This window comes from Amblyraja radiata, chromosome 41 (genome assembly GCF_010909765.2).
Source record: "Amblyraja radiata isolate CabotCenter1 chromosome 41, sAmbRad1.1.pri, whole genome shotgun sequence".
NCBI lineage: Eukaryota > Metazoa > Chordata > Chondrichthyes > Rajiformes > Rajidae > Amblyraja > Amblyraja radiata.
The window spans coordinates 12630212-12653638 of record NC_045996.1 but is presented as its reverse complement, the minus strand read 5'-3'; the positions used below and the strand labels follow the sequence as shown (position 1 = coordinate 12653638).

The 23427-nt window shown below is 41.5% G+C and overlaps 1 protein-coding gene across 3 annotated transcripts in view; it reads left to right on the top strand.

Moving 5' to 3' along the window:
* arhgap35 (Rho GTPase activating protein 35) overlaps window positions 1–22446 on the top strand; it is an 87655-nt gene extending 65209 nt beyond the window's left edge. For all 3 annotated transcript variants that reach the window (XM_033014565.1, XM_033014567.1, XM_033014566.1), the window contains exons 5-8: window positions 16631–16708; window positions 18721–18852; window positions 20220–20325; window positions 21879–22446. In XM_033014565.1, the coding sequence (XP_032870456.1) occupies window positions 16631–16708; window positions 18721–18852; window positions 20220–20325; window positions 21879–22173 (611 nt within the window). In that variant the 3' untranslated portion in view covers window positions 22174–22446. The remainder of the gene's footprint in view (window positions 1–16630; window positions 16709–18720; window positions 18853–20219; window positions 20326–21878) is intronic.
* Window positions 22447–23427: the final 981 nt, after the last annotated feature.

The window sequence follows — 23427 nt, the reverse complement described above, 5'->3', positions numbered from 1 at the left end:
GTTGATATGGATCCGTTTTTACACCGGGATTTTCTCAAGTAGAGTAATCTGAAAGTTCAGTTTTAACAGTGATTCTTTCTTCCTATTCCTATTCCTCAGCAGGCATGTTGCTGAATACCACTTCCTCCTCCCCACTGATTATCTGTTCAACTCGCCATAGCACATATTTCTGCAGTATACCTTTAAGATTTGATTGAAATGCTGATGCTGCTTTACACCGACGAAAGGTGCAAAATGCTGGAGTAACTCAGCAGGACAGGCAGTATCTCTGGAGAAAAGGAATGGGTGACGTTTTGGGTCAAGAAGAAAGATCTCGACCCAAAACGTTCACTATTGATACTGTTCTTGAAAATATGACTTCTGTCAAGCAGGTTTTGATGCATGCAAATCCAAGATGCAATGATGCTGTATAAAATTGGGCATTTACAATGAGTGTCAGAAATGAATTTGCACAACATCGAAATGTATTGCTTAAGAAGTCGAATTTTATATATTCTTACAGCGATCACCATTTAGTGAAAACAACCAATCCAATTTGTAGACACCAGTGAATGATGCATTCCCTTGTAAGTGCAATGGGTACTGCAAAATGTCCAAATTGAAAGGGAGGGAAATTTATGCATAAAGTTGAAAAGTCAACCTCGATGTTCCTCGATGTTCCTCGATGTAAATTATTCTATCTCAAAACATGCTTTTTTAACAATGTAGAACACTCCCCCCCCCCCCCCCCCCCCCCCAGGTTTTCAGTTGTGTTGTGGTGTTGACATTAGCATTTAACTAGTTTAGAGATATTGCGTGGAACCAGGCCATTCGGCCCACCGAGTCTGTGCCGACCTGCAATCCCCACACACTAACACTACCCTACACACACTAGGAACAATTTAACATTTTTTTACCAAACCAATTAACCTACATCTTTGGAGTGTGGGAGAAAACCCATGCCGGTCACGGGGAGAACGTACAAACTATGTAGAGACAAGCACCCGTAGTCAGGATCTAACCCAGGTCTTGGGCGCTGTAAGGCAGTAGCTCTACCCCAGCACCATCGAGCCGCCCACTTCTGGGTGTGTTTTCCTGTACTCTCCACTTGAACCTTGGAGCAACACTGTAATAATAACCCTGAAAAATTCCCCGCATTCTCTTTAGTGGCTAAAGTTAATTAATCACGATGGGCTAGTTTGAATTTATTGGTTATTGCATTTTAAATGCTTTTTAGTAAAGTTATCATTATAGTCCAAAGGCTAAAAAATATTAGACTTTGTTCCACTGATATATGATCTTGTTATGAAATTGAGGAATGTGGACCTGATTTACATTCCAGTTGCACAGCAATGCTGATCTAGTCTTTGATTGGATGTTCCTAAATATTATACTTCTGTAAACTAGCAGCGCTGCAGGAATGTTATACATTTTTAGTTGATAAGGAACAATTTCTCTTCAATTTTATCAATCATAAAATTGCATTGTGTTATTTCCAGACCTTTTGCATACAAGTGCTTCCTGTTTTGAAAGCAGATTTCTTCCAACTAAGAAGCATGTGGAATGAAGTTAAAGCAGTGACCCCTCTCCACAAAGCTTTCTTTTGCTGTTACAAAGCCTTACGTAGACCGGTATCTTTGCAATGGCGTGACAGTATTACTGCCGCCTCAGTTTCAACAAACTTGGTCAAATCTTTACTAAATCAGAATTCCTGTACACTGCAGACAAGATCTTGTATTTTGTTCGATCTCGTAGACCATTGAGTCAACCCCAGCTCACGAAGCAATCCCATTAGTCCTATTCCCTCTGCAACCCATTCTCTCTTGGAGGTCATTAATTTCCCTCTGATTCTCCTCCCATCTACCTTTGAGGGGTAATTTAGAATAGCTAATTGTCTTAGGTAGACAAAAGTGCTGGAGAAACGCAGCGGGTGCAGCAGCATCTATGGAGCGAAGGAAATAGGCAACGTTTCGGGCCGAAACCCTTCTTCTACCTACCACTACATATTTGAGATGAGCATAAACTGGAGCACTCAGATAAAATTCATTTGATCACAGGGAGGATGTCCAAAGTCCATGTTGACACCAAAGATCAGCATTAAACCCTTGTCACTGGCTGCTGTGAGCAATCCTGTTCACAGTATTGCCACCTTCATACTACTTCTGGAGAGCCATATTATGCAGATGTTTTCACATGTTGTACAGTAATTTTAAAACCAAGAGCTATATTTGATTGACCATCTCTCCTTGGCTTGCATTTATGCATTTTAGAGATATTATACATTTTCATTGGGAGAAGCAAATTTCTGTAACAAGACAATTGTTTTTTTCCTCCAATGTTTTATGCTTGAGATTCTCTACGAATCTGTGTTTTTCCTTCTGCTTTTGAGACACTATAGGCCAGAGACTATCAAGATTTGTTGAGCATGTTGCATACTAAAATGTAACTTTGTCACCATCTCCAGAGGATCCCAGACTTTGAAAACGTCCTTCAATTTTTTTTTTACTCTGCCAGACAATCTGTTGCTGTGGTAGCAGAATAATACAATAGCTTGCTGCTAGATGAAGACATAGCTTTCATTATGAGAATCGAAATGGTTCTCCAGTATAAAACCTGTGCTTGGGGTTTTCCCTATAATCTACTGAATTCATCTTTGATTATGTCAGGTAAATCAGTTCCTTCTGCTGTTTTCAATTGTTGACTTTAAGCTTGAATGACAGCTGTGAAATTGGAAGTCAGAATTCTTCTGGAAATGAGCTCTGCGTGTATTGATCCATGAAGCTGCACATACAACTCTTTCATAAGCATATTCAAAAATATGTCTGCTGTTCTTCCATGCCTTCAACTGCTAGTCCCCTGCGTGTATTAAGAGCAAGATGGCCTCCTAGGCAAAACCGCTTTGTGCTGAATTTGTACAACTGTGGAGGAATAGTGTTCTCCCTACAATAGGGATGGGGGAATATATTTCTCATCACCATCCAGTGTCCTATAGTGGTTGGTTAATCTTCGTTGTCATGAGTACTTGCGCTCGATCTGACGAGACCAATGGGATCTCCCAGTTGCTAACCATTTTATCTCCTGTTTCCACTATCATGGGTCTCGTCCATTGCCACAGTGAGGGCACATCAACACCTCATGTTTCGCTTGGGTGGTTTTTCCTTCTTAGACTCCCTTTGATCATGGGTGTCTCCAGGGTGCTATTCCCTATATGGAAACCTAGCAGTATGAGCATTGAATTCTCCAATCTTAGGTAACTACAAACCCTTCGTTTCTTCACCCTGGGTCTGAAAATTGTATTTGTATCTTCCAATCTTTAGGGATTGCAATCGTTAATTTAAAATATCAAAACATGCTGAAAATCCCCATGAGTAGAATTGATTTTAAAAAAAACAAAATTATTCTTGCCATTAGTGTGAAGCAAAACTGAAAATGCACATATTTGTAAATATTTCATGCTAATTTTGTAAAAGCAGCAATAAAGCGACTCCACCATATGCAGTTTTTTAACAACTCTGATCCCTGCCAACTTATTTTTATACTTTGAGTACAGAGTCCAAAATCTGTCACACTCAGGAGTGAGTGGGGGGGAGGAGAAAATATGTGGGGTTCAACTATAGTTGTATTTATCTGCCATAATATCCTAAAATACATTTTACAAACTTTATAAAATATCAACTTTATAAAAACTATTTGTATATCTTCAATTGGTTGTACTTGTCACTTTATCCTTGCCCGTCCCATTGCACAAATTCCACTGAATCAGTCTTTCAATGTGCCACTTGCTATGTAAATCTCATGTTTTCATATTTCACATTTTGCCCCTCATTGTGAAGACAGCAATCCTTTGCATGATCTAATCCTGCTGCTCAACCTGGGAGAGGGTAAAAAAAATTGTACTGTGACTTTTGCACGGCTCTGTTGATAGATTTCAATGATACACGTATTGAGTGGAATGCAAATAAGCTAAAGCAAGTGACCCTTAATGTTCTGTTTCATGACTTTGACTAGATTTGCCTTGAAACACAATGTGATGGCACTAAGCTATAATAATGTTTCCATGGCCTCTGTAAAATGCCAAGTAATCTTGTGACGAAAGAATTTTCATCTAGATTTTTTTTCAAAAATTGATTTTGGTGCAAAAACCTGATTGGCAGAAATTCCTTAAGAATAATGCCCACTTGTGACATTTTATGATCCCACTAAAAATGTCTAGTGAATGTAAATTATTCATGCCAGCTGTTTTTTGGAGACAATCCCACAGGAAGCTCATACTTTTGGTCAAGTTAAATCATTCACTCCATCTATAAACACTGCTGTTTACATGACTCTTTGCTTCGGAGATGGACTGCAGTATGTAAATAAACAGGCAATCAGGCTACAAAGATTTCTACTTTCTCAAGACGCACTGGTACAGAAATGATTAGATCGACAGATATTGAAAGCTTTAATTTCCTGCGTGCTTCAGCCAAACCACAGTATAGATGTCGGCTCTGGAATTCAATTTGGAGTAGTGTTCTAGGTTGAATGATAACTATTGTGCAACAAGAATCTTGAAGTGTTTTGTCTGAACTATTTGTTCTTTTCGCAGAGAAGTTATGAGAGGCGATTGCAATTCTTGTAAGGCAGCCAAATAGCCACTGAGATCGAGGGATGAACTGGCAGCCACAGTTTTCAAGTTCAAATCATGACCTTGAGTGATTCCAGCTTCCCTACTCTCAACAGTTCAGGGTTTGTTTCTTTCTTGGGACATGCTTTCATCTTTGTATTTGGGTGAATTGCAAAGCTTAGTACAGCGTTTTCCTCATGCTGCGGGAGTCTGGAGGACAGCAACAGGGCTGGTTACATTAAGCATATCTTTGAATTACATTCATTGGCAATTGGCTGCAATCCTTTAATTTCTTCACATTTATTTGAATAGATTTGGAGAGGAAAATCCGGGTCAGAACAGTCATTAATTTCAACTCTGCGAATGGGATCATTGGCATCCATCGCACAGCTGAAAATAATAAATCTGGCATGTTGGCATTATCAGATTTGGGTGGCACGGTGGCACAGCTTTGGAGTTGGTGCCTTACATACAGCACCAGAGACCCAGCTTCCACCCTGCCTGCAGGTGCTGTCTTGTATGGAGTTTGTACGTTTTCCCTGTGACCACGTGGGTTTTTCCGGGTGCTCCAGTTTCCTCCCACACTCCAAAGACGTACAGGTTTGTAGGTTAATTGGCTTTGGTTAAAACAAATTGTAAATTGTTCCCAGTGTGTAGGATAATGCTCGTGTATGGCATTCTCTATTCAGTGTGGACTCGGTGGGCCAAAGGGACTGTTTCCATGCTGTATCTCAAAAATAACTCATCACAGTTAGCGCTTTTGTAGTCTGTACTTTTTACTGATAGTCTAGTGCTATCACCTCACTAGACAGATGTTATTATTTCAAAGCAATTCCCTCCAGATCTGCTAAGATTGATTCCTTGAAGGTTTGCAATTGAACTGTATTGTTTTTCAGACGTAGAGGGAATATGAAAATTAAGAAGCAGCAATTATCCAATTCCCTGAAGGTGCAGGATGAAGCAGAGGAGAGATTTTTTTTAATGCTTTATTTATGCATTGCTTGTTACATGGCAATGTATATTGTTCAGTTGTATCAACCAGTGTAGGATCAGTCATCTATGCTAACTTACTAAATGCCGGAACCCTCATTTGGATAGGATAGGTTCTTTATTGTCATTATAACATGTAAACATGTACAACAAAATTAAAAATGCCAACCAGTCAGTGCACCATTCACACATTATCTAAAAGCTAACGATACGTAAAAGAGAATATCTGAAATAAACAACTAAAATAAATTACATGAAAAAAACAAGCATAAACACACAACCATACATTCTTCTGTCAATTGCACAATCCCTTTGGTATGTAGCGCACCTGCGCTCATTTGGTGGCTATATTAAGTGTAGTTATTGCTGTGGGATAAAAACTGTGTTTGAGTCTGTTTGTCCTTGTCCTCATTGATCTGTACCGTCTGCCTGACGGCAACAGTTCAAACAGGGAGTGTCCGGGGTGGGAAATGTCATTTATAATGTTCTGGGATTTCTTGAGATAGTGGGAACTGTGTAGGTCCTCCAAGGTGAGGAGAGGGCAGCCGACAATCTTCTGGGCGTTGTCAATAGCCCTCTGGAGCGCTTTCCTCTTAGCCGCTGTGCAGCTGGTGTACCACACACATACACAGTATGTTAGGATACTCTGGAGCACCGATAAAGGGACAGCAGCAGTCTCTGATGTTGTTCTTCCTGAGCACCCTCAGGAAGTGCAGTCTCTGCTGGACCTTTTTCAGCAGCGCAGAGGTGTTCACGCTCCATGTCAGGTCCTCCTCAATGTGGATTCCCAGGAAGCGGAAATCCGCCACCCTCTCCACACAGTCCCCTCTGATGATTAATGGTGTAATGTCCGTTTTCTTCTTCCTGTAGTCTATTATGAGCTCCTTGGTCTTTGAGGTGTTGAGGAGCAGGTTATTCTCTCCACACCACACTGTCAGCTGCTTCACCTCATCCCTGTAGGCGTACTCATCCCCCCCCAGAGATGAGCCCCACCACCGTGGTGTCATCCGTGAAGTAATTCAATCTGAAGGATCCTGATCCGAAACGTCAGCTATCCATGTTCTCCAGAGCTCATGCCTGACCCACTGGGTTACTCCAGCACTTTGTGTCCTTTTGTGTAAATCAGTATCTGCAGTTGCTTGTTTCTACAACCCTCAACTCCTCCCTGGTTTATTTTGAGAAGTGCAAAGGTCAGAATGTTTTCATAGCTTGCTGTTGAGACTTCCATGTGGGAGAATATTGCGAATTAAGAATTTTTCCCCTTGGCTCTTGCCCGCCACTGATATCTCTGTACAGTTTGCATCATTGGCAGAGTGCATGTGCGGTGGTGAGATGGGAAAGGGGAGTCCACAGTGAAAGTTGATGAAAATATGGTAAATAAAATGGGTGGACTGTTTCAAAATGGATGCTTGGTGATCAGCGCAGACTGAGAGTGGAATGCCCAGAATCTGTATCGTTTCTCACTTAACTGAGATTGCAGGGTTCTACTAATACATATTTCGCAGTAATGAACATAGTTCCGAATCCATCAGTGAAGGGGCACGGCATTTTTGCGGTTGAATATTTTTACAAAAACTGTGATTGTTAAAAATTATGTAATGTGCTGTTACTCCAAGCACTCATTTTAACGACCACTGGCATTTAACTGATGTATAACATCTTTTGAAAATACTTTTTTCTTTGAATTATTTCAGGAAAGGCACTGGTAAATGTATTGAAGGTTGTGGTTGCTGCCGTATGTGAACCATTATGGTTGGGTGAATATTTGCTTTGCTCTGTAACCTCCCTGATGCTTTTGTAAATGACAAAGTAAGAATTTTCAGACCAGCTTGAAGATGGAATTTTATTTTATTTTATAGTTCCACGAATTGAGCAGACACGCAAGGTGTACATAATGTTGTTAATAATGAGAGTTGGGCATATGTTTTACAGTTGATGGGGCGAGGGATCTTTTGGTACATTCTCGTTGAATGTTTTTGTATTTAGGATTCTGTAGGTTGCAGATCCTGATGTAGTCAGCAGGCAGCACCAACCTTAAAGTTAATAGTCTCCACAGAGATTGGGTCTGTTGTGACATATTGCCATTATATAACAAGGACATGATTAAGATTAGTTATGGAGGAAAGCCACATTTGAGAAGGATACTCCAATCCCATGTATGGTGGTTGATGTTGATCCCTGCATTTTTCTTAGTTTGGTTTAATTGGGAGAATCAGTGCGGATACAGGCCCTTCGTCCCACCGAGTCTGTGCCAGTTTCCATGTCGCCTATTCCTTTGCTCCATTACCCGCTGAGTTTCTCCAGCATTTTTGTCTACCTAAAATGTTAAATGTCAGTATGTTTGTTTCCTCAACTTTTCCTGGAGTAAACATGAGGGAGGTGTGTCACTTCTAAATTAAACATTTCCTACTTATTTGTGTTTTGTAACAGTGTCCAGCAAGCTTGGGTCAGTCAGTTTAGCTTTATTTAGTTTTATTTTTGCCTTGAGCTTTGATCCCAGCTTTTGATAGACTAGCCTCTTGCATCAGTGTCCACTTTTCCATGTACGATCCTTCTGGACCTTGTAAGATTGACATTTTGAATTAACAAAGTTGGCTTTCTGTAAATCCGAACCCACCGAGCATTGTGCTGAAGCTAACTCCTTTCATGTGTAACATAAATCAACACTGAAATTCTCGACCTGCTTTCCAGGCTTACTTTAAAACCGGGGCGTAGAAATGAAGCACCACTAATAGAACGTTATGCCAACTCATTGCACCATCCTGCCTGCTAATGAGGCAAATTAAAAAACCCATGCCAGCAAACGAATCCAACCCTTAAATTTAACATCCAATATAGAGGAGTCCAATTTAGCGTAGATAGTTTAATGGAGATGTGCGGGGCAAGTTTTTTTTTTAAATTTATTTTTTTAACACGCAGAGTAAGCAGTGGGCGCCTGGGGTGGTGGTGGAGGCTAATTCGATGGTGGCATTTAAGAGGGTTTTAGATAGGCTTATGGAACTTCAGGGAGTCGAGGGATATGCATCGTATATAGCCAGATGAGATCAGTTTAACTTGGCATCATGTTCGTCACAAACATTGTGGGCCGAAGCACCCGTTTCTGTACTGTTTGATATTATTTCAAGTTGCTTTGGAAGATGTAACAGGATCCCATAATCGTAATTTAACAGGATCGAACGCATCAATATCTGCCATAAACCATGACCTTGTTGGTTATTGGTGACGCTATAATTGTGGGTAGGTTGAGTTCTGTTTCTGAAGTGCCTGTGGTTACAGCTTTGGGAGGAATCTTGAGGCTGGCTCTATTTTGTTTAGTGTCCAGGGGCCCAATGAGAAGGCGCTGATTCCATTTTAATTGAGATGGTATCTCTTTTTCCACCCCGTGCGGTTTGACTATGTAATTCAAATAATTAGTGTTTGAGCACCTCCCTCTCCAGCATAGCTGAGATTTCACTTCTGGAATTTCCCCAGGTTAAGACTTTCACCACGCTTTCTGTGTGGTCATGTTCAGAAACGAGATCAGCTTTCAGACGTACATTGGGGTACAACCCACCCTCTGTCTTAACAATATGCTACATTAATATCTGTTCAAGCAGACTGCTTGTCTGACAATTTATGGGTGAGACAGGATTTCCTTTGGGAAGAACAAGGCCATCAAAATCAGTCTTTGCCAAAATAATTGCACTTTGTCCCGCTTTCTTCATATCAGTTGTATTTCACTATTCTATTTGATCAAGGTTGAATTTCAAATTTACTTATTTTAATCCATTACTTTGGCCACTTACTTTAATTTTGAGAGAATTAACTCAAAATAAAAGCAAGAAACCCTTGCTTTTATTTGGAACCAGTTTTTGTGCTATTGCCACCCTATCCTTGACTTTTTCAACAAATAATTCAAAATTTAAAGTCATTCAGAATTTGCTCAAATCCCCACTGAACTACTTATGCACCCTGGTAAACTACAAATGGAATTTGGATTGCCTTTACACACCCAACTGATCAAACCCATAATCTGTTCAAGAAGGAACTGCAGATGCTGGAGAATCGAAGGGAGACAAAATTGCTGGAGAAACTCAGCGGGTGCGGCAGCATCTATGGAGCGAAGGAAAGAGGCAACGTTTCGGGCCGAAACGTTGCCTCTTTCCTTCGCTCCATAGATGCTGCTGCACCCGCTGAGTTTCTCCAGCAATTTTGTAAACCCATAATCTGCACTTCATGAGCTCCATATCACCCTTTAGCCTTGTCGCTCCAATGCCGTTCACATTGTAGATCGAGATGGATTTTGATTAATTTTAAAGAAACAAAATTCTGGATACACTGAGCAGTGATGGGAAGAGCAATAGAATTAACCTTTCCGATGGAAAGCCCTTTCGCAGAGTACATTGACTTGAAATATCAACTCTATACCTCTGTGCCCCTGTGCTGCCTGACCTCCTGAGCATCTCCAGCATTTTTCTGCTTTAATTTCAGAATCATAAGGTCAGTGGAGCACAAATGGATTTCCATCTTCTGCAGATTTTGCTTTCAGGATCTTGATAAGTTGCGCTGATGAGGCATTGACCTGAAACTTTAATTCTATTTGTCTCAGCAAAATGCTACATGATCAGAATGCTGGAGATGCTCTGGTTACAGTTGGTTTCTTGATGGCTGCAACAATTGAGGGCCCTCCTAATAAAGAATATTGTTTGTAGAGGAAGGAACTGCCGATGCTGGTTTAAACCGAAGATGGACAAAAAACTTAGCGGGTCAAACCGCATCTCTGTAGAAAAGGAATAGGTGACGTTTCGGATTGAGACCCTTCTTCAGACTGATGTCCCTCAGTTACTTCAGCTTCTTGTGTCTATCTAATGTTTGTACAGGATAGTCCTGTTTACCATCTTTAAAACAGATTAAGGAGATAGAATTTGGTCAGGATGTAATTTTGATATTGATTAGAGTGGTTTCAATAGTGGTAGGGCAGAGATTGCAATGCAACGGACATATTCAGCGCTGGAGTTGTATACTAGTACAGCTTTTTTACCAATGTGCCTAAAAGATAATAGGAAGCGTTTAGCATCAATGCAAAAGCTCCCTGTTGTGTCCTTGCAGAATAGACACAAAGACTTTTCTGTTGATTTTCCTCATACACTTCATGTTGGATCGCATCCCTTAATTAAGTGTTGTTTAGAAACACAGCGTGGAAACGGGCCCCTCAGCCCACAGAGTCTGCACCGACCAGCGATCACCCCGTACACTATCCTGCACACACGAGGGACAATTTACAATTTTACTGAAGCCAATTAACCTACAAACCTGTACGTCTTTGGAGTGTGGGAGGAAACTGGAGCACCCGGAGAAAACCCACGCAGGTCATAGGGAGAATGTATAAACTCCATATGGACAGCACCCATGGTCACAATCAAATCCGGGTGCCTGCTGATGGAAAGCAGAAATTCTCCCATTGCTTTCAGCAAACTCCATATTCTACACTGAAATTTGTGCGATAATTTAAAATATCTTAAGTTTATTAATACAAACTCTTGCTTTATGTGAAATCTAGCCAGCTAACTTGTGGTTTAGCTTGCTTCCATCTCTTCCTGTTATGGCCTGAAGCCAAGTAAAAAGTATGTTTTCACTTATGCAAAATGGGAGATGTGGGTCAGAAACATTTTTAGTTCTGTTGTAATCTAAACAGAAAAGCAAATCCACTGTACAGTTAAATCTCTGTTTCTAATCCACTACAAGCTGAACTTGATGCTGAAGAGTATCCTGGCAACATAGTTCAGAAATAGTGATGGTGGTAAAGGCAAGTCCCTTTCCCTTTGTGTCAGGTGATGTTATCCCACTGCGAATGTTTATCTCACAGTGCCTGGAGAAGATCTGCACAGCTTGGCTGCTGCACTGAAGGAATAAGCACACTGAGTTTGTTCTTTGCATCGTTTATAAGAAAAGCTAGTTTTGGTTGTGTTTTCGGCACTAACGCAGTCTTTGTGATTCGAGCATTTTTGTGCGTGTGACTTTCTTGATATGAAGCCGTCTCGTTTGTCAACGATTTCTGATGCATTGGCCTGTGTGTTGAATTCTGTGCAGGGAGGAACAGCAGATGCTGGTATACGCTGAAGAGAGACACAAAATGCTGGAGTAACCCAGCGGGTCAGGCAGCATTTCTGGAGAAAAGCAATAGGTGATGTTTTGGGTTGAAACCCTTCCTTCTATTCCTCCCCACCCCCACACTCCCATCAGTCTGAACAAAGGTCCCAACCAGAATAGCACCTGCTGTGTTACTCCAGCATTTTATGTTCTTTTGGGTAAACCAGCACCTGCAGTTACCTTTTTCTAAACAATAGGAAGATCTTTGCTCCATAGCAGACTGTCAATGGGGGCATTGTAGACACCAGCAGATGTAGTGCACCTAATGAGTTGTTCACTGTCTTTTCTTCAAGTGTTTAAACCAGTATGTACCTCAGATGAATATTTCGTATTTCATTCTATGAAGGACCAGCCCCTTGTTTGTGTTGCAAATTATTCGGTTCGGACTATAATCAAGATTTAACAAACAACAGCTTCTAAATCGTACATTGTGTCCTCTAAATCTTTGTTTAGTTTCCTTTGCTTCCTGTTTCCTAATTTACCTCTCCTAAAATGCCATAATCTAAATAGATTAATGATTTCCCCCTCTTATCTTCTTCCCCCCCCCCCCCCCCCCCCAAAAAAAAAAAAGAACCAGCTTCTATCTAATCAACATATTACTCTTAAACACAATTTGACAGAATGGACAATCAAATCTTATGTTTTCTAAATTATTTCATCAAAAGTATGTGAGGTTTTAAAAAAATATATATATATTGTGAAGGCCACAGGTTACATAGTAAGTGGAACTGGAGATCCATCTTGAACCCACTGCCCAGGAGTCATGCATTTAAAAAAAAAAAATTTTGCTGAAACAAACAGCCTTCATTGCGTGATGAAGTAGATCGCAAGTTTAGCCTCTTTTTTTCGACCTGATAGAAAGTGTGGGATTTTAAAAAATTATTAAGCTTGGTTTCATGTTTCGGAATGCTTTGGCCTGGATCTACTGTCAACATGAAGGTAGTCCTGGACTTCCTACAGCACAAATTGGGGGGGAAAACCAGCGCTGTCTGTACAAAATCCACCAAATTCACTGAAAGGATGAGTAAGCCAATATTAGTTTCCTCTCCCGTGTCAACAGGCCCTGAATTGTGGTGGCTCTACTCTATTAGCTCCATTGGGAAGGTTGTCACTTGCATGCCTGAAGCCAGGCTCCTGAAAAAGACATTTTGTTCTGTGCTCTGTGGAAAGATATAGGAAAACATTCAAGGATGTGCTCAAAACCTCCATGGAGAAATGTAATATCGCCACTGGCTTGTATTCATTCAAAGTGGAGGGGGACAGGGTATTAAGCATGAAGAGATGCAAGGATCGACAGATGCTGGTTTACAAAAAAAGACACAAAGTGCTGGAGTAACTCAGCGGGTCAGGCTGCATCTTTGGAAAGCATGGACATGTGACTTTTGGGTCAGGACCCTTCAGACACATGTCTCAAGAGTGGATCTATGGATTAGGAGTAAACAGACTTTGAATAAGCCGTGGAAGCAGCAGTCCACTTCACAAGCTACCCATCGACCTCGTACCCCAGCTGAGCAAGAGTGTGTGGTTCCCACGCTGGCTTCATTAGCCACTTCAGTATAAACAAACCCTGAGTGGAAGTCTTTCTGATCCTGAGGGACTGCCGACGCAGCCGGTAGTGGCCAGTATTAGTCTATTGGTTTATTATTGTCAAGCGTGCCAAGATACAGGGGGAAACTGTTTTGCATGCTACTCGGGCAAATCATTAGCATACACGAGTACAATCAGGCTTTTTCATATAGGAGTGGCCAATTGAAAAGTAAATAAGGTGCAGACTTATGTTTTGCAGCTACAGGGAAGTGCAGGGAAAAGTGCAAGGGCTACACCGAGGTAGATTGAGAGATTGGGGCATATAAGAGTTTAATAACAGCAGGGAATCATTTAGCAGATTTTGCAAAGAGTGGAAGTTTTTTTTTTCTTCCCACAATTCGTATTGTAGGTAGTCCAGGTCCCAAAAACATTTACCGCCATGAATCTGGAGGTATGTGCCTTCAAACTTTTGTATCTATTCCCTGATGGGAGAGGAGAGAAGAGGGTGGTATTAGGGAGAGAAGTTGCCAAACCAAGTTGTGCTGCATGTCAATAGGATGTCTTTCTACTATTCATCTGTAGAATTTAAGTCAATGGAGATATGCCAATTTCCTTAGTCTTCTGGGGAAGTTAGAGGCGTTTGGGATGCTTTCTTGTCTTAGCATCAGTATAGATGAACTAAGACAGTTTGTTCATCCACTTTTATATTCTAATTCATTCATGAAAGCAGGCTGCTGGGACCAAGATCCTCTGTTATACATTTTGCATAAATGATCCCTTTGAGCTATGAGGACTGATTAAATATGCAAGTTACAATTAAGAATTCGGCTCCTGTTGTCCTCGAGTGTCGGAGATCTTTATGGAATATCTGAGAGAAAAGTTGTGGCGAAGATTTTCTTTCCTGAGAGTTTTTGTTGAATAATTGCCTTGGAGAGAGATCTAGCCGTTCAAGAAAGAAGACATAGATCTTTTAGGTTTTAGTTTTAGATATACAGTGTGGAAACGGGCCCTTTGGTTCACCGAGGCAGTGCAACCAGCGATCCCCTAACCTTACCCGACACACACTAGGGACAATTTACAATTATACCAAGCCAATTAGCCGACAAACCTGTATGTCTTTGGAGTGTGGGAGGAAACCGGAGATCCCGTAGAAAAACTAACACTGGTCACAGGGAGAACTTGCCAACTCCGTACAGACAAACTAGTCTGTAGCCTCCCTTTGATCTGGTATTTTGTTGGTTCACATGCTTGATCAATGGTGTTTTATCATTAATGTCTTATTATTATTAATGTTTAGTGTTTTCTGAGTCATTCGTAACTGTCACTGTATGTCATGCTGTTACTTGTGGGCGGAGCACCAAGGCAAATTCCTTGTATGTGAATACTTGGCCAATAAACTTACTTACTTAGGATTGAACCCTTGTCACTGGCTGTGTAAGGCAGCAACTACACCGCTGTGCCACTGTGCCGCCCCTATTTGACCATAAGGTGTATAGGATGCTGGGATGGCTATGATTGAGTTTTCTTTGGAGAGTGAGTTCAATTTAGAATGGAACTCTGTGAGAAGGAACTGCAGATGCCAGTTTACACCAAAGATTGACACAAAATGCTGCAGTAACTCAGCGGGTCAGGCAGCATCACTGGAGAAAAGAAATAGGCGACGTTCTGGTCGATACATCACCGATTTCTACAGAGATGCTGCCTGACCCGCTGAGTTACTCCAGTTACTTTGTGTCCATCTTTAGAATTGAACTCTGCTGTCTCAAGTGAGCTAGTTATGAATGTAAATCAACAGATCTGCATTCTGCAAAGGTGAAGGGAAAAGTTACTACAACTCATTCTTGAGGGTTCTTGTCTGTACTTTGGTCGCTGTCTGTATTCAACCTGTGATATTCCTCACAGTTCAACAACAAAAATGACGGTGGATTCATGCACAATACTGCATGAATGAATTCCATTTTTAAAGAGATTGTAACTGTTAAAAGCAACTTCTTAGATTTGGGAAATAGGTAAATATAGAAATATATTCCGCTCTTATTTTAATTCTTGTAAACGTGACAAAAATCTGCGCTGACAAAAGATCTGTGGACCAGTGAGAACTGGTGCCTAAATTTGTGTTATTGCACTCACTGAAAATCTGTTAATTTCTTAAAATAGAAATATGGTTTAATTTTATCGGTGTTGTATTCGTCACTTTCACGAACATTGGAGAAACCCCCGAATCTAATATCAAAAGTGTACATTTATCGATTTGAGATCAGTGAGTTTCATGATGTATTTTGTCCAATATTGGGCAAGTGAATGGATGATTTCCACAGTTCATAAGATCTAGGGGCGGAATTAAGCCATTCGGCCCATCAAGTCTACTCTGCCATTCAATCAAGGCTAATCTATCTTTCCCGCTCAACCCTATTCTCCTGTCTTCTCCCCATAACACCTGACCCCATTACTAATCATACATTCATTATTGTTGATGGAGGTTTATTTCACCCTCCTCTCCATGGCAGACAATACGTACAGAATAGTGAAAGGCTTCGATAGAGTGGATGTGGAGAGGATGTTTCCACTAGTGGGAGAGTCTAGGACGAGAGGTTATAGCCTCAGAATTAATGGATGTTCTTTTAAGAAGGAGATGAGGAATTTCTTTAGTCAGAGGGTGGTGAATCTGTGGATTTATTTTTGCCACAGAAGGCTGTGGAGGCAAAGTCAATGGATATATTTAAGGCCGAGATAGATAGATTCTTGATCAGTACGGGTGTCAGAGGTTATGGAGAGAAGACAGGAGAATGGGGTTAGGCGGGAGAGATAGATCAGCCATGATTGAATGGTGGAGTAGACTTGTTGGGCCGAATGACCTAATTCTACTCCTATCAGTGATTAATACAAGGTAACGCAATATTTCACCTGTGTCTGTTCACGTACAAGAACTGACGGGTAATATTTAGTCACTGACAAATCCTTTTCCATCCTCGCCATTATCCACTCTCAAGTCCAATTTCCGATGAGTGAGAGTAGTTAAGTCAGGACACTGACCCAAAGCATTTGTGGCCCAAAGGGGAACCAAATGCTGGAGTAACTCAGCGAGTCGGGCAGCATCTCTGGAGAAGCTGACGTTCTGTATCAAGACCCATCATCAGACAAAGGACCCTTTGCTGATCGACCTGTAACATCACCTATTCCTTTTCTCCAGAGATGCTGCCGGACCTGCCAGCTTTTTATGTCCTTTGTTTCTACGTTTGTGGCCCAAGCTTTGTGATCATTTAATGTTTTAATTTGTATCTTTTTAAACAATGCTGCCAGCCAGTCATTGAATATGAATGAGGTGCTTTCAATGGGAGGTTATTACAATCTCTAATAAATCTGTGAAGTGGGGTAAAGTAACTTTCATTTCTTTTAAAGGTCTTGGAACCGAGGGACTCTACCGCGTTAGTGGGAACAAGTCAGAGATGGAAAGTCTCCAGAGGCAGTTTGATCAAGGTAAGCCACAGATAAAGGTGCATCACCCGCCTGCCAGGTAGTTACGAACTGCACAGTGTAATAGATTTACATTTTTACCTTTTCCACCCATGAAACGTGGTCCTCGTGGTCTGATCACTGTTATAAATATGTTTAATGCAAGTGTGGCCCACATTTTATTCCTGACTTTGGCACTAATAATGCAGAGTAATTGAGTTTTTTTCTCTATGAGCAGGTAGCACTATTGCAGTACTACCTGCCCATTGAAACAGGAAGCAAATTCACTAAATGCAAAAAAAAACCTGAAGCCATATTTTTGAATTAACACAGAAAATACTGCAAACACTCAGCAGTTCAGGTGGCATCTGTAGAAGAAAATAAACAATTAATTTGTAAGGTTCAGAACCTTCTTTAATTTAGTAAAAATGGGATCCTCTTATTGTGCCTCCTGTAGTGGGATTAACCTAAATTTAATCCTGAACTGCCTGGGGTCATAGTCTTACAGCATGGAAACAGGCCTTTCGGCCCTATTTGCCCACATCAGTCAATATGGCCCATCTACAGTAGTCCCAGTTGCCTGCATTTGGCCCATATCCCTCTAAACCTAACATACCAATCTAATGTTTCTTAAAGTTTGCAATAGTACCAGCCTGTTTAAAAACAATTCAAATGCAAATGTCTTAAAAATACGCTGACCAAAATTGTTCACAGTAGTAAATCATACCTTTTTCCTAGAGGCTTCTCACTTTTGTTTTGACATATGGACACGTGAATGCTGCCAGCTTCCAATGTGTCTTATTAGTGCTTATTAAATTATTAGTCATACAGCACGGAAACAGGCCATTTGCCCCAATTTGCCCCGACTAAGGTGTCTTCCTCAGCTAGTCCCATTTGACTCAAATCCCTCATCCTTTCCTGTCCATGTATTTGTCCAAATGTAAGCATAGTAATTGTGCCTGCCTCTACCACGTCCGCTGGCATGTGGGGAGAATAACATGGAATTGGTGTGAATGGTAAGCACAAGCCTATCGGCCAGTAACCAGTTTCCTTGCTGTATGGTGTTTTCACTCTGGAAATTATAGACGCATAGTTTGGAAAGAAAGCACTAGTAATATCTCAATTCCAGTCCTAATTTAGAGCTAAATCAGCAAAGACCAGGATACCAACCTAAAACCCTTTGTCATTTTTTAACTTCACAGTGAGATGCACAAATTAAGCTATTTCAAAAGTCTGGTTTTAATTTTGTCAGTGAAGACGCTGCAATATGCAATCTTTATGAGATATTAAGATTTTTTAATCTGATGCAGATATATTAAAATACAGGAAATCCGATATCCACTCAGGATGGTTTTGCACCCTGTTTATTTTTGCGTTAGAGATTCTGCGCGGAAACAGACGCACCGAGTCCACGCCGACCAGCGATCCGTGTACGCTATCCGACACACCAGGGACAATTTACAATCTTTACCGAAGCCAATTGACCTACGACCCTGTACGTCTTTGGAGTGTGGGAGGAAACCGGAGCACCCAGAGAATGCCAATGCGGTCATGGGGAGAGCGTACAAACTCTGTACAGATCTGTATTCAGGATAGAACCCTGCGCTGTAAGGCAGTATCTCTACCGCTGGAGTTAGATCCAGGTGTATAAGTTGGGCCAAAGTTCCAGAATCTGAGCTCAGTGTGTGGTTGGGGCCTGAGTCGGAACACACACAGGTTTCTCGGCCAGAGTTGGGATCAGTATCTTATGTAGATCTCAGTTGAAGTCGGGTTCTCCAGTGCTTATGTTCTGTTTGTATTGACACATTTTACAAATTCAGTTTGACGCTCCCTCTAAACTTGCAGATTTACTGAAAACAAAATGATTAGACTATGTAATGTGTTATAAACTGAAATAAGTGTTGCAGTAATATCCAATAGCCATGGAATTCTGCTCATCTGTCACAGTTAAAGTTGTAACAGTCCACGTACTGAATTACCCAAGTTATATTGCATAATGTCTTTGCTTCCAATTGAAATATTTTTTCTTCTATTAGATCACAGCCTTGTTCTGCAGGAAAAGGATTATGCAGTGAATACAATAGCTGGAGCAATGAAAAGCTTCTTCTCAGAGCTTCCCGAGCCACTGGTTCCATATAACGCCCAGATTGAGCTGGTGGATGTCAGCAGTAAGTATCAGGCCAGTTAAATACAGTGGTAGAAAACACATGTCCTTCAAGCACTTGGGAGCAGATCAAGGGGTTTATGCTGTTTCTTGAATGGCAGTCACCAAACAAACATGACTCAACGGTTAACACAACGGTTTGTGGGATTGAGCTGTTTATATGTTAGCTGATGTCGTTCCCACTTTGATTACATTGGACAGTACTTCAGTGGCAGGGAAGCACTTTTTGTGATAACTTGAAGCTGCATAAATGCTTTATATTTGCAGTGCAGTGTTGTACAAATGGGAAACAACTAAGTGTAGGAGGGAACTGCAGATTCTGGTTTAAACCTGGGATGGACACACAATGTTGGAGTAACTCAGCGGGATAGGCAGCATCTCTGGAGAGAAGGGATGGGTAACGTTTCAGGTCGAGACCCTTCTTCAGACTAGAGATTCTATCTTGAATTAGATCTATCCTGTCTTTAATGTGAGGATTATCCCTGTAAATAATAGAGAATTGCCCCATCTGTCACCACCTCTATCCTTCCTTTAAGATTAGGCCCTTCATAGAATTTTTTTCGCTGAGAATCTTGTGTTAGCATATTGTCTTTGGGCATCAGATACATTAATTTATTGTTTGGAGTGAAGGTTTTCTTCCTGAATGCAGTGTCTTTTACCCAAGAACCAGAGTGTGTAGGCTTACGGTGGGAGGGGCAACCTGAGAGGTAATCTTTTCGCTCAGAGGGTGGTGGACATATGGAACGATCTACCAGAGGAGGTAGTTGAGGCAGATATAACAGCATTTAAAAGACACTTGGGCAGGTACATGGATAGGAAAGGTTTAGAGGGATGTGGGCTAAACCCAGGCAAATGAGACCAGCTTGGATGGGGGGGCATCTTGATCGGCGTGGACAAGTTGGGCCAAAGCGCATGTTTCTGTGCTATATGATTCTATACATCGCAATACTGTTAGATGGGTATGTTTATCATTTTAGACCCAGTGACATTAAATAAATTATGATGCAGCATTGAATGGGGATGGTTTGGATCAGAATATGGAGAACAAATTTCCTATGTGCTTGCTGCCCTCATCCTCCATTAGATGATGGTGATGTCGAGAGATAGAGAACAAATGAATGAAAGATGATAAAAGAAACAGGCCATTGTTAGCTGTTCACTTAAGCTATTGAGTTATGCAATACTCCGAACCATTCCCAGGTGTGAGAATTAAACTGCCTTCCATTTTCTATTTCCACACCAGGAGGAAGGGTCCCCATAGAAAGTAATGGGCACGAGTCCAGCTACTGCCGTTCCGACATAACCCGTCAGCGAGCCAGCATGCTTAGCCTCTCAATCTCTGCATTAACTTACTTGTTTTTCTTCCCTCAGAAACACCTGATAAAGAGCTGAGGCTGAATGCACTTAAGGAGGTGTTGAAGAAGTTTCCAAAAGAGAATTATGAGCTCTTCAAATATGTCATTACCCACTTAAACAAGTAAGTAATTGCTCGGTGCATGCAGTAAGACTATCATAAATTAAAGGTTGTGATTATTAATTGTCCAAGCCATATAATCTTGCTGAGCACACCACAAGCCAATAACTCATAGCTGTGTTGCCCTTAATATTGCAACTCATTTGAAAGTAAAAATCTCCAAAGCGATTTAAAGTCTCGGAATTCCCAGGGTTTGTATGAGACAATCAATCTTTGTAGCCCTGCCAATACTACCATACTAATTGCACATGGGTAGAGGTGAAAATATTGACTTTATTTTAGATATTGTTGGAAAAGTGATCTATATTATTCTCTTTGGTATTTTTGTGTTTCACGAGCCGGATTAATTGATGCAGGCATAAATCTATTTGGAAAATGATGATGAATGCATGTAGAAATAGCAGAAACAGGGATTTAATATGCATTAAATTAAATAACCCCTACAGGAACATAAGCAGCAGGGAAGTGAAACTTTGTGTGTGTGTGTGTCAAAAAGGATCAAACATTCAGGCTTTGTTTAAAATGTTAAGTGCAGTATAGCTTCTATTATTCATTGTCCCAAAGGATGTATCCTTGATTATTCTCCAGTCTGTTGTGGTTTGAATCTTTACATTATGCTGTCTGATATAACGGCATATTATTTCGTCAGTTGTAACTCCACCTAACAATCCAAGAAGGATTTAATGTAACTTGAATTGGATATTTGGTCTTCTTTCCCTGCCCAAACTATCACTCAACAGAATGCCAACAGCCTGAATTTGTTTTGGTGTGTTTTTGATCATGCATCTGGAAAGAAGCCCATCTGCCTTCAAAGTTTGCTCTGACCCTCAATCAACCCTCGGCACTAATCCCATTTTATTTTCCTCCACCCAACGCCCAACCTTCTAGATTCTCCTATTTGTGGACCAATGGACTCCTTGGCCATCGGTGCCGCGTCTTATTGTTCTGTACCGTTTCATACCTCTAGTTTCCCTCTCCCCTGACTCTGTCGGAAGAAGGGTCTCGATCCGAAACGTCACTGTTCCTTTTCTCAAGAGGTGCTGCCTGACCCGCTGAGTTGCTCCAGCATTTTGTGTTTATCTTCGGTGTAAACCAGCATCTGCAGTTCCTTCCTACTCACCTTGGATTGATTCTTTGCTAAATGCTGGATTAAGTTTAGTAATTCAAAGGCAGTAGAGAGGCAGTATTCGACAGGGAGTAATTAAATTAAGTGGTGCAGCTGCAGAGTTGCCACCTTGCAGTGCCAGAGACTTGGGGTTGACCCTGATTACAGGTGTTGTCTGTATGGAGTTTGTACGTTCTCCCTGTGACCTGTGTGGGTTTTCTCCGGGTGCTCTGGTTTCCTCCCACGTCAGAAAGACGTACAGATTTGTGGGTTAATTTGCTTGGTAGAATTTGTAAATTGTCCCTAATGTGTGCGGGGATTGCTGGCCAGTGCGGGCTCAGTGTGTCTTAGGGCCTGTTTCCGTGGTGCATGGAAAATAAACGGAATTAAGGATTTTTTTAAAAAAAATTTGCACTGTGTGCTTTTTACACAAGAATCCTTTTCATTCCAGAGTCAGTCAGAACTGCAAGTTGAATCTGATGAACAGTGAAAACCTCTCCATCTGCTTCTGGCCCACGCTCATGAGACCAGACTTCCAGACCATGGATGCGCTGACAGCCACCAGGACGTACCAGACCATCATCGAGGTCTTCATTCATCAGTGCCCTTTCTTCTTTTACGACAGGCAGCTGGTGGAACTGATCAGCGCCATCCCCAGTTCCCCCATCTCGAACACTGCGTTCCAGTGCCCTTCGCCGGTAGCCATGATCCCATCGCCACCACAATCACCACCGCCGACACCTTAGAGGCCACTCCTGCAACATCTGTGAGCACAGCTGCAAACGGAACAGCCAAGTAAACTGTGAATTTGGTCACAAAACGATACCAGATACAGTAGCTGGGTTCTTTTCAAGACTTGCCTTGGGTTGAAGAACCCCTTTCTGTTGTGCAAAGCAGTGTAATCAAAGTTACAAGTGATGTGGCACTAAGGAAATTTGGTTAAGTACCCAAGCACTGGAGTTTATAAAATCCCATAGACTGCAAAACAAGCAGCCCGTGACTTTTGTGGGCTCTGTTTTTTAAAAAGAAACCCTCAAATAGCACAGATTCCGCAGCAGAATGGTTTCTCGAAATGCACATTTAAACAGTTAATCATACAGACAAACTCTTCCACTTACTTAATTTATACCTTGTTCCCTTTCTAAGCAATTGTAGAAACCTGTTTTTAATTTCTCAATAGCGCCAATTCATGTTTAGAGAATTGTTTTCGCCGATCATGTGCTGCTATTTTAACCTTTCTTAGAAAAGAGACGTATTTCAGGCGGACTGAGGATTCGCAGCGGCTGTCCGCCGTGCTTAACGGGGCACATCATGGCACCAGCGTTTGCAAGTGCAGGGTGTGAGTGCGAGGAGTTATCCCAGGGGAGGGAAGGAGCAAGCCCAGCATGTAAATGTGCGTCTGCAAAGATGACACATTGGGCGAGCCTTTCCAACCTTGGGGCCTCTGTTTTTATGGAACGAACACGCACAGACACACACACACGCAAATACATATACACACACACACACACACACACACACACACAAGCGCGCGCACACACACACACACACACACACACACACACACACACACACACACTAATGAACTTGTACAGATCAAATCTGCGTGTCTCAAGGTTCAGTAGAGCTTATAGTTAAGAGGTTTGTCTTCATAATAATGACTTAAAGAGCAGCTGCATGAAAGTGCTTTGTACAAAATGAAATTTAATGCTGGTTTTCTCCAATATGGTCGCTGTTTCTACAGCTAATGTTTGTTGGACTTCTGAACCTTTTTTTTTCTTCCCCCTCGTTATCACTGGTTTGTTCTGTTCTGGTTAGCCAATTCCTAATTTGGTTTCCTTCGAAATCCCAGTTAGGCCGCTTTAGATTTAATTTGCCATTGATCATTCCTTGGCGGGGAAAGGGAGGGGTTTCATCGACACTAATTCCATCTTCTCCCCTCCTCGCCACTAAACTGGCCAGATATACGTGCACGGTGCCAAATTGGAGCCCTTCAGGGC